General features: G+C 42.2%; 1 protein-coding gene across 2 annotated transcripts in view; it reads right to left on the bottom strand.

Annotated features, from left to right (window-relative positions):
- The window catches only part of EGFL6 (EGF like domain multiple 6), a 54,962-nt gene that overhangs the window by 3,557 nt on the left and 39,234 nt on the right, over positions 1-12,171 (bottom strand). For both annotated transcript variants that reach the window (XM_069972445.1, XM_069972446.1), the window contains 2 exons: positions 5,025-5,102; positions 1,879-1,974 (listed from right to left, as the gene is read on the bottom strand). In XM_069972445.1, coding sequence (XP_069828546.1) covers positions 1,879-1,974; positions 5,025-5,102 — 174 coding nt within the window. The remainder of the gene's footprint in view (positions 1-1,878; positions 1,975-5,024; positions 5,103-12,171) is intronic.

Genomic DNA, 12,171 nt, shown 5'->3' with positions numbered 1-12,171 from the left:
CAGAAGTCTCTGCTAAATCAATTGTGCCCCATTCATTCTCTACTGCAGCTTTCGGCTTTCCATAGACAATGAATGGACCTTCAGTGCACACTGGAATTTTGGGTTCCTGTTCTCAAGATAGGTATGCCCTATCCTGCGCATACTTTGCATAGGGCATAACTACTCCAGATGGAAATACCCCTTTAAAGCGACTCTGTACCCACAATCTGCTCCCCCAAATCGATTGCACCATTGGATAGCTGTTTTTAATCCAAGATCTGTCCTGGGGTCTGTTCAGCAGGTGATGCAGTTATTGTCCTAAAAAGCAACTTTGAAGCTTGCAGCCCTGTGTCAAATTGGCATGGCCTAGTGTGTGTGTGCCTTAGGATTGCACGGCTCCCCCCCCCCCCCCTCTTCCACATTAGGAATGCCCCTGGGCAGGATTAGAGACAGGCCACTAACCAATAATCATTACTAGCTAGGTAGCTAATCTACTAGCTAGATTGATAGCCCAAGGAGTAAAGGTTATTTTGGAATATAGGGGTAGATTCCAGAGGAGGGGCTGTCCTTTCAAGGGTGCATAGGATCCACCTAGGACCGATACCTAATGAAAGATAAGTCTTAGTTCCTCTCGGAATTGACACCTTAATTTCTATTGGAACTACATGTTATACTGTTGGAGGCAGTGATAGGTATATACGCTCTTACCAGCCACAGGCTGGGATCATACCAGCCACATGCATGCTTACTATATGCCCTTACCAGCAATATGCATGCTTACTATATGCTCTTACCAGCCACATGCATACATACTATACACTCTTACCAGCCACATGTATACATACTATATCCTCTTACCAGCCACATTCATACATAATATATGCTCTTACCAGCCACATGTGTACATACTATACACTCTTACCAGCCATTTGCATGCTTACTATATCCTCTTACCAGCCATATGCATGCTTACTATATGATCTTACCAGCCATATGCATGCTTACTATATGATCTTAATAGCCATATGCATGCTTACTATATGATCTTACCAGCCATATGCATGCTTACTATATGATCTTAATAGCCATATGCATGCTTACTATATGATCTTACCAGCCATATGCATGCTTACTATATGATCTTACCAGCCATATGCATATATACTATATCCTCTTACCAGCCACATGTATACATACTATATGCTCTTACCAGCCATATGCATATATACTATATCCTCTTACCGGCCACATGTATACATACTATATGCTCTTACCAGCCATATGCATATATACTATATCCTCTTACCGGCCACATGTATACATACTATATGCTCTTACCAGCCATATGCATGCTTACTATATGCTCTTACCAGCCATATGCATGCTTACTAAATCCTCTTACCAGCCACATGTATACATACTATATGCTCTTACCAGCCATATGCATGCTTACTATATGCTCTTACCAGCTACATGCATACATACTATATCCTCTTACTAGCCACATGTATACATACTATACGCTCTTACCAGCCACATACATACTATATGCTCTTACCAGCCACATGCATGCTTCCTATATCCTCTTACCAGCCACATGCATACATACTATATGCTCTTACCAGCCATATGCATGCTTACTATACACGCTTAACCAGCCATATGCATGCTTACTATACGTGCTTACCAGCCATATGCATGCTTACTATACGCGCTTACCAGCCATATGCATGCTTACTATATGATCTTACCAGCCATATGCATACATACTATACACTCTTACCAGCCACATGCATGCTTACTATATCCTTTTACCAGCCTTATGCATGCACACTCCATGCTGTTTAAACTTTACCACCAGAAATGAATGAAAAACATTGACTAGTAAAGAGTTTTTACCATGGCTCCGATTTGTATGTTTCCAATCAAAATCATCTTCAGTCTCCTGTTTCCAGTCACAGGCTCCTCGATCAAAGCTGCAGTCTATAGACACCTCTAAACATATGGAAAAATCAAAAGGATAATCTTGTTTAATATAATGTATCCAATTATGTGGAGCTTGAAAATCAAATGACTGTAAAGTCTTTAGAAATGCAATAGGCAAAAAGGCAATTTAATACATCCAATTTATACAGCCCATAATGATACACAAATTGTAATAGATACAATTATTTTACTATTATAGTAATTGAATGTGTCACTGGAAACCACAGTGGGGGGCATGAGCGCAGCAGAACATGTGTTTGCCATTTTACTGTTCCTAAATAAAAGCACTTATAATTATATGCTTCTCTATCTGGTAAGTCATGTTAGCTTCACTTTTAGGGTATGTTCTCACATGTAGTTTTTTGTTTTGTTTTTTTTTTAGTTCTTGGAGCAAATGCCAGGAATGGATCATAAAAAGAGGACATTTTTAAAGTAAAGGTGGAGATTTATTAAAGGGAATCTGACTCTAGGTTTATGCTGCCTTAAATGAGAGCAGCATAAACTAGTGACAAAAATGCTGAACAGATCGGTGTATTACTTACATCATCAGCAGATCCGCAGCGGATTTAACTAAATGAATGAACACAGCACTAAATCCGCACTTACAAATCTGCTGTGGATCCGCAGCGGATTTGACAGTGCGTATTTAATGCTGTGTTCATTCATTTAATTAAATCTGCTGCGGATCTGCTGGGGATCCGCAGCGGATTTTCTACTGCGATACGGTAGGTGTGAAGGCACCCTATAACTTATTTTATGTAAATATGCTCAAGATTGATTGCAGATAACCTATTTAACCAGGGGCAGATTAACTTTACCATGGGCCCCGGGCTGTTCACCAAGCTTGGGCCCCCCCTCCAACCCACTGTAACTATGGCGGCACTAGCTTTAGTCTTTTTCTTCCATAATGCAGCCTGTAAAAGACCTGTGGTGACATCATTGTCACATGATAAGGTCCTTCAGTATGTTCTCTAATGTTAATGCATTGTCTTCTGGCTGCAGTTTTGCCCTGATTTGGGCAAATTTACAGTAAAAATCAGTGATTTTTATGCAAATCATGGCAAAACTGTAGCATGGAGATAATACACCACTGAAAGTATAAGTCTGGGGGGCCATGGGCCCCCCAGGAGCTCATGGCCCTGCGCTACCGCCCATAACAGACCTATTATAATCCACTACTGTATTTAACACATCTCTATAATGCTCAGAGCAGTAGCATAATAAAAGGGTACGGGACAGAGTGGGCAGCAGCCACAGGCTCACTTACTGTGCACTGGGGGAAAGGGGGGCGGGGGTGACACTATGTTCTAGATTTCAGCTGAAAACTATGGAGTAGAAGAAGGTCATTGACTCCCTGCCCCCATGCGCTTTCATAGACTGCACACATGATGTAGACAGGTGCAGTTCAATTATATCATCACGCCTGCCTGTACCATGCCTGGCAATGGTATGGCCAGATGAGACCTTCAGCCTGAGCTGCTTTAAGTATCATGGTAGTAGAATTACCTTAAATGTTTAGGGGCACAATCAGAAATCAAAGTATAAGGAGTGAAGGCCCTATTACTTTGCAGTTTAAGGCTGGGTTCACACTACGTATATTTGAGGCTGTATATTTGAGGCTGTATAGCAACCAAAACCAGGAGTGGATTGAAAACACAGAAAGGCTATGTTCACATAATGTTGTAATTGAGTGGATGGCCGCCATTTAATGGCAAATATTTGCTGTTATTTTAAAACAACAGCTGTTATATTGAAATAATGGCCGTTATTTACTGTTATATGGCGGCCATCCACTCAATTTCAACATTGTGTGAACAGATCCTTTCTGTGTTTTCAATCCACTCCAGGTTTTGGTTGCTATGAGGACCTGACATGAGGACCAAACCATGTCTTAGAACATGATTGGAAATATATGCAAAATAAGACATCTCTTAAAAAGGAAAGAATACTCATTTGTAGCTGATTCTGGGTTATTGCCCCTGATCAGTAGAGAGCAGGTAAGACAATGACCTTCATTCCTCAATGTCCCATATGCCATGATTATCAGCATCCCATGTGCTATGGGAACATAACAGGTTGGAGTCTCTTAACCTGTTGTTAGTTTCTCTTTAAGGCTATGCTTACACAGTAAAATAAAAGCAAAATACGTCTTTACAGTGCTCAGACTCCCACTGATCAGACACTTATACCCTATCCTGTTAATTTTGTTTTATGGGAAACCCCTTTACCATGAGTACCCCTTAAATATGAACACAAGTACAAAATAAGTCATAGTCATAGCAGGCAATATGTTATCTTTTAAATGGCTGTCTATGCAGAGTATTTGGAGCTCTGTATCAGAAGAATAGACCTTTGACCACAATAAAGGTACATTAAGAAATTAACCAGTGCAGAATTATGGACCTAAAATAAAGATATTTTAGACTTTAGATTTTGTTGGGATTTGTATTCAAAACCCCATTGTGTATAAATGACATTTACGTGGAAAAATAGTAGATTTAAAAAAAAAAAAAAAAAAAAAAAAAAAAAGCAGCCTTAAAGGGAACCGTAAGGATTTAGGGTTACAATCCACAATAACGAGGTTGTAAAGCATGCTTCAACGTTTCCTGACATATAAACTGCTTGTCTTCTCTCTGTGTTGTTTCATTCCTTCCTGCGCTGTATGCAAATCAGAGTTAACTAGTCATGGTTCCTGGGCTGTAGTCATGCCTCCTGAGCTGTAATCACTCCTCTCTGCACTGTAATCCCACCTCTGAAGAGGAATATGCCCAGAGAGGCGGGCTTACAGCACAGAGGGGAGTTATTACAGCCCAGAAGCCGGGACTAATTGAGGGAGAGGCACCACCCACATGACTTGTTACCACTGATTTGCATACAGCGCAGGAAGGAATAAAACTACAAATGGGCAGTTTATATGTAGAAGACTCTACAGCAGGCTTTAGAATCTCATTATTGTAGCTTGGAACCCTAAATCCCATCATTGGTTCCCTTTAAGTAATAAAACCTACTGAGCTCTTTTTAACAACACAGAGAATATATTAACAGTAACTGGACTTTACCTTCTGAGTTTAGGGAAGTGGCCTTCTGACTTATGACGCTTGACCTAAATGCAGGCTCCTCTCTTTTAACCTGTAAGGCTGATAAAAAAAAAGTTACATTTATATTTCATATACACCCACTAGTGTTCCCAAACCAAGAAAACAATCCCTCCATGGAAGGCAAGCAGGACATTGGTGGGCCAGGGTCCAAGTCATTGGGGTAACTTGAGCAGCAGAGGTTTGTGGGCCTGTTTTAAACATAGGAAGAAGTGGTCCTCTAAATTGCAATGTGCTCCCCCGTCATCTACCTATGGTCTTGTGTTGTCCCCTTTTGTTTTTTGTTTTTTTCCCTGTGCCCTCCCCGTTTTGTTGGTCATTCCTCTGTGTTTGGTCTCTGGCTGTCGTCAGTATTGTGAAAGAGAGAATGCTAGGGTTATGGTTGACATGTAGAAGAGAGAGAAAATGTGGACAATCATTCAGGGGAGCGTAGGACTGGAGAGAAAGAGACAGCTAAAAAAAAAACACTAGTAAATATAGCAAATATACAAGTATTTTTAGCGGACCTGGCCTTTGTTCTGCAGCTTTTTGAGTTCGAGGGTGAGGTTCAAAGTAGCCGTGGATATTTCTAGGAACCGTTCTTAGTTGGCTTTTGGCCAAGCCTAGATATCTATTCAGAAAGGTCCCATGGACATTTCTAGGAACCGTTTTAGTTGGATTCCTACCCTGTCTAAAGGCTCCCTTGTCAGGAGTTGGGAAAGGCCCCCGCTGGCTAGTGACTACATATACCTGTCCATACAAGCACAGTACTGCATTGATAAAATGCCTATGTTAAGTAAGCATTCACTTAAGAGTTACAATTGGATCACCTCCCTCCTCATCTCCCTGTTATCTAGTTAAATCTGTAACTCAGAAATATCAAAGAAGTCTCCGCCATCTTGTCATTTGCCCAGACAGCACTATCAGGGGTCAGCCCCGGAAGAACCAGAAGGCCCAATTCACCAACCATGACCATCACATCAGGTGTACTTTCCCCCTAAAACCTCTACAACGGACCCTCCAAGAGAAAAAGAGATTAAAGGGAAGCACCAGAGAGCAGCTTGCTCCCTCCTGTGGAAGCCCTCAATCCAAGAGAGCAGGCTGCACCCTCCAGTGGAAGCCCTCAACCCCAGAGAGCAGGCTGCACCCTCCCATGGTAGCCCTCAACCCCAGAGAGCAGGCTGCTCCCTCCCGTGGAAGCCCTCAACCCATCGCCAGTGATGATGAAAAGTCAGCTTTACAAGGGGCTGTGGCACACTAAAGGCCCAAACATCCCGCAGGTCTGGACATCACTCTCAACCACCCTGCAGCTCATCAGCAATCCCCCTCATCCCAAGAGCTGAAGCGATATACACCAGGAGGGAGGACTAGACATCTATGGCCACTACCACCACCATCATCCTCTCCTTCACTATCCTCCCTCTTTCTTCCACAAACCTGCCCATATAATGAACATAGCCTCCACTTGGCCAGACATATGCCATTTCTGTCCTATGTTCATGTGGTATGCACCAGCATGATTTTTTCAACTCCCATATTACAGCCTTTGTTACAATTCTTAGTACTTCTCTCAATGTATGTATTATTATCGGTCCCCAGTGCACTGGCCTTTCCTTTCCTCTTGTTGCACAGAACAGGGGGTACATCAGTTTTTCGGGGTGTCAGGGTGCTATATTGTTTCATAGGATAGTATTAGGATACATCGTTACAGAACAGACCAAATAATTGTTTTGCCTGTTACTTATATTTCATAAACATTTTCTTTTTTATCAATGTAAATCTTACATTAGGTTTGTCTAAGAAGATCCTGTTCCCCTAATTCAAATAAACATGTAGATTTATTCTTGTAAACATTTACACCTAGACCACACAGACAGCACAGGTTTTCCCTTCCAACAAATCTTTATTAAATTTCCCAGCACTGAATTTCTTCTTTCCTTAGATGGCCTGATAATAAGAGACCAATCACATAAGACTGTCTTCTATTTATTTAAACTCAAAAATGTTTAGTAGTCTGGATATCTGTACAATCCATCAGCTGAATGAACTCAACATTTGTGGACCTATTGCCAAGAACAGCTCTGTAATGTGAGCTGCGATGGTGTACAGCCATGAGCTGATTAAGTCCTCTATCACACAATATCTCTCATCAAACACATTCACTGTTTGATTTAATAAAAAGAATATTGTGTTTCCCTACTGGACTCCCTAAATTACATCTGTTCTACTGAATACTGCACCGAAATGCCAAGAGGTGGAAGCAGATTTAGAGGCTGGAATAATATATCTATTGATTAACACAGTGACGTAGCTGGTGGTAGCAGTAGAGCATGTTCCCCTTTGTTCTGGATCCCTACAGCCACCAATGAGGCACTCTGTTATGGCCAGGATAGTAAGGTATATGGCTGTGTGCAAAAATCAGGTGTAGATTTTTGCCTGGTTTATACCTGTTTCCATCAAAAGGAAAATCCCGGCACTCACCAACTTTTGCAAAGTGATTTATTTTACAAGTGCATATACAGACAGACGGGTAAGGACGTGTTTCGGTGTAGAGCCTTTCTCAACAAGACTTGTTGAGAAAGGCTCTAGGCCGAAACGCGTCCTTACCCGTCTGTCTGTATATGCACTTGTAAAATAAATCACTTTGCAGAAGTTGGCGAGTGCCGGGATTTTCCTTTTGATGTTCTAGATCCTGACCCAGGCACCACCTAGCATCGGAGTGCCGACCTCCTCCAGCCATACCTGTTTCCAGGCCTAAACCTTAATAAATCTGTGCCTTCTCCATGGCTTATGCCTTGGGTGCATTGTTAATAAATCTCCCCCAATGTGTATAGAAGGATACACTAACATTATGTGAAGAGCAATGGAACTGAGCAAGTGTTTTGACCTGCTTTCTACTCTTGACTCCAGGTGTTGGATAACCAACTGTTGGATAGCCAACAAAGCCCTGTCCACAGAGAGTCCTCCAGAGATTAACAATACCATTTTTTTAGCACATTGCTTTAAGAAACTTATAATACATAAATATATGATTTTTTAAAATTTGTACACCATTTTACATTGAGTTTCAGCAGTAAGGGATGAATCGGGGTGCTGCCACAAACACTCATGTTGGGAACTGCAGGGCTGTCCAAGCCCTGGTCCCCACACCTATGCTCTGATGAAGTCTTATTGATACAGAGCAGCTCCTTCCACATACTGTATTCTTATTAGAATATACAATGCACAGGGGGAAGCTGACTGTCAATATTGTTTAGCCAGCAACCTATGTGTAGCAAGCAGCTATTCATTACAGAGCGATTGTGTCCCCGTCTTTGGCATTGGTAGGAGTTCTGGTGGTTTGACCCCCAGCAATCAGCTCGTGGGAACATAGGCCATCAAAATCCTATCGGTGGGGTCAAACTTTCAAGGTATCTGTGCCTAGTAATATAGAAAGACCATAACTAGATATTGATGTCTACCTCCAAAGATTGTAATTACTTGCACTTATTGCTTAGCTCAGCAGAGAATATTGGCGACTTAGAGACACTACATGTGGTGCCTATTAACTTAATAGAAACCATTTTGTTGCAGAAAATTCCAGGATTCTTATACTTTAAGACTATAATGAGCACATACGACATGAATAAAATGTGTCTCCCATGTTGAAAAGTCATTTAGTAATGTATCCAGTCTACAAATGTTCTACCACGGGGAGATCAACAGCTTAGACGGAACCGATAGAATTTATGCTGTTGAATTTCTGTTCATGCAGTATGTTAGTTTTATAGAATTTTGACTTTGTATATAAAATCTGATGAAAATCCGGCACATGGACAAACCATCTCTCCCAAGTGAGCGTCTATAAAGTTCCCAAGAATAACTGTAAAGCTAAACAGAACAATAAGCAGAAGGCTGCATCTCTTCATTTCACCTTGTTAAATACATGCTAACAATATGCAGTATAACAGAAAGTGACCTTGCTTTTTAATTAATTTTGTGGAGTGGTCCTTCATCATCCTGACATTTTATTCAACTGCAGGAAAGATTTACATATATACATCAATTTTATGTGTGTGTTGGACATTGTATTATATGACTGCGAAGAGGTCCAACAAGTGCTATTTGAGCTAAAAGTTGAGGCTGACACAATTTGTGGTTTTCACATTTATTGGAAATGTTGAGCAAACCCTGGATGTAGCCCGCGGGAATCCTAGAAACGCTGAGCATTCGGGTTCGGATAACATTGCGAAACCCAAACATTTTCACAGGTTCACTTAACACTAGTATACTAGCATTTAGTGAACCTGTATACTAGTATACTTTTTAATGTGGCAAGTTGCATCAACTCTGTTATGAAGAGTGAGGAGGTGAATTACAATAAATTGTAAAATCAGTCTTTGCCATGAAGATTAAAGGAGAAGTCTGCCAAAAATTTTTATTTAAGTATTGTATTCCCCCCAAAAGTTATACAAATCAACAATATACACTTTTTTCCCTGCACTTTCTACTGCATCAAGGCTTCACTTCCTGGATAAAATGGTGATGTCACGACCCGACTCCCAGAGCTGTGCGGGCTGTGGCTGCTGGAGAGGATGATGGCAGAGGGATGCTCAGTGTCCCTCCTGTGCCCTGTGTCCCTCAGTGTCCCCCTGCCATCATCCTCTCCAGCAGCCACAGCTTGCACAGCTCTGGGAGTCGGGTCGTGACATCACCATGTTATCCTGGAAATGAAGCCTTGATGCAGTAGTAAGTGGAGGGAAAAAAGCACTTTATGTGCATTTCCAGTAATAAGTGTATATTGGTAATTTGTATAACTTTTGGGGGGGCAATAAAGTACTTTAATAAAAATATTCTCCAGACGTCTCCTTTAACCACGCACTCACCAAGAAGAGGAGCTGGAGGCTGCAGGGCCAGAGGTGAGTATCTGGTGGGGGAATCCTGCACAGAGGGAGCCCCAAAATGTCCCGATAATCCCGCCGCCCCCCCCCCTGCGATAAGCCCCGCCCCGTGCCAAAGTTTACATGTCATCCAGCTTTCCCAGCATCCTGTATGTTAGTGTAATGGAGGTCACCCAGCTCTCCCAGTATCCTGTATGTCAGTGTAATGGAGGTCACACAGCTTTCCCAGTATCCTGTATGTTAGTGTAATGGAGGTCACCCAGCTCTCCCAGTATCCTGTATGTCAGTGTATAATGGAGGTCATCAGCTTTACCAGTATCCTGTATGTCATTGTAATGGAGGTCACCCAGCTCTCCCAGTATCCTGTATGTCAGTGTATAATGGAGGTCACCAGCTTTCCCAGTATCCTGTATGTCAGTGTAATGGAGGTCACCCAGCTTTCCCAGTATCCTGTTTGTCAGTGTAATGGAGGTCACCCAGCTTTCCCAGTATCCTGTTTGTCAGTGTGTAATGGAGGTCACCCAGCTTTCCCAGTATCCTGTATGTCAGTGTAATGGAGGTCACACAGCTTTCCTAGCATCCAGTATGTCAGTGTAATGTAGGTCACCCAGCTTTCCCAGTATCCTGTATGTCAGTGTAATGGATGTCACCAGCTTTCCCAGCATCCTGTATGTCAGTGTAATGGAGGTCACCCAGCTCTCCCAGTATCCTGTATGTCAGTGCAATGGAGGTCACACAGTTTTCCCAGTATCCTGTATGTCAGTGCAATGGAGGTCACACAGTTTTCCCAGTATCCTGTATGTCAGTGTATAATAGAGGTCACCCAGCTTTCCCAGCATCCTGTATGTCAGTGTATAATTGAGGTCACCCAGCTCTCTCAGCATCCTGTATGTCAGTGTATAATAGAGGTCACCCAGCTCTCCCAGCATCCTGTCTGTCAGTGTAATGGAGGTCACCCAGCTTTCCCAGCATCCTGTATATCAGTGTATAATGGAGGTCACCCAGCTCTCCCAGTATCCTGTATGTCAGTGTATAATGGAGGTGGTCACCAGCTTTCCCAGCATCCTGTATGTCAGTGTATAATGGAGGTCACCCAGCTCTCCCAGCATCCTGTATGTCAGTGTATAATGGAGGTCACCAGCTTTCCCAGCATACAGTTTGGGACCTTATAAGTGGGAAAAGGGGAAGTTGCTGGAAATGTGCGGAGCCTGAGATGTCTGTCTGGCAGGTCCTAAAGAGATGAATTGTAGCTGCAAGAAACCGTCATGGAGGCCGGGGCCGGATGGGGAGGAAAAGGGACCCGTCAGATCAAAGAAGACGTCACCTGTGATTCCCTGTATAATGATTTTGTATTCAGTGGAACATTATTTGGCAGGAGTGCAACAGTGTTCTATGCCGCAATACACACACTGCTTCTTTCTAATAACCCGAATCTTGATAAAAGCCCCCCCTTCCTTCCCCAGGGCTGAACTGAGGGGGGGGGGGGGGGGGGGGGGCGCTTTCATCAAGATCCGCCCTGTTGCCAAAATGACCTAGAAACTGCCCTGCTTTTGGGCTCATGGCTAGAAAACTCCCCGTCTCTCAATCCCATTGGGAACCTGTGGTCACTCCTCAAAAAGTGGGTAAAACATAGAAATTGTGATAAACCAAGCACTGGTTAAGCAAGAATGAGTTACCATTAATCAGGATTTGGCCCAGAAATGGATATCCAGCATGATAGGATAAGTTACAAGGGTCTTCAAAAAGAAGACTCAACACTGTAAGTATTAAGTCTTTTGCATAGTCCATTGTCCAAAATAATATCACTGACAATCTCTTGAACATCCAGTTCTCAGTGGGGCATATTTACTGGTATTTGTTTTACAACCAATATGTTCCCATGGAAATATAGGCATTTACAGTTATGCGGGTTTCTAAGTGGGCTATGCAACTTTTAAAATACTTCTTGTGTTAGATCTTCAGCTACAAATAGACACAGTCACATTACCTCTAGTTTGTTATACTGTAGCATTCGGCAGTCAGATTTGTGCTGCCTCTGAATCTAGATCATAAATTGATGCTCTGTAATATAACAAAGTGTCAGTTTTCCAAGTTTTTGCCATTCAGTTTATACTATTGACTGTGTTTTATGCCTGGAGACATACCCATCCTCAGACTGGGGAGAATAAATTCAATTAAATAGTAAATATAAGAAAGGATTTTTGAAGCCATTTGCTCTTCTATACACATATACAATATAAGAAATATAAAAC

This window comes from Dendropsophus ebraccatus, chromosome 5 (genome assembly GCF_027789765.1).
Source record: "Dendropsophus ebraccatus isolate aDenEbr1 chromosome 5, aDenEbr1.pat, whole genome shotgun sequence".
NCBI classification, from domain to species: Eukaryota; Metazoa; Chordata; class Amphibia; order Anura; family Hylidae; genus Dendropsophus; species Dendropsophus ebraccatus.
The sequence above is the reverse complement of the archived record's forward strand: the minus strand, read 5'-3'. Positions and strand labels throughout refer to the sequence as shown.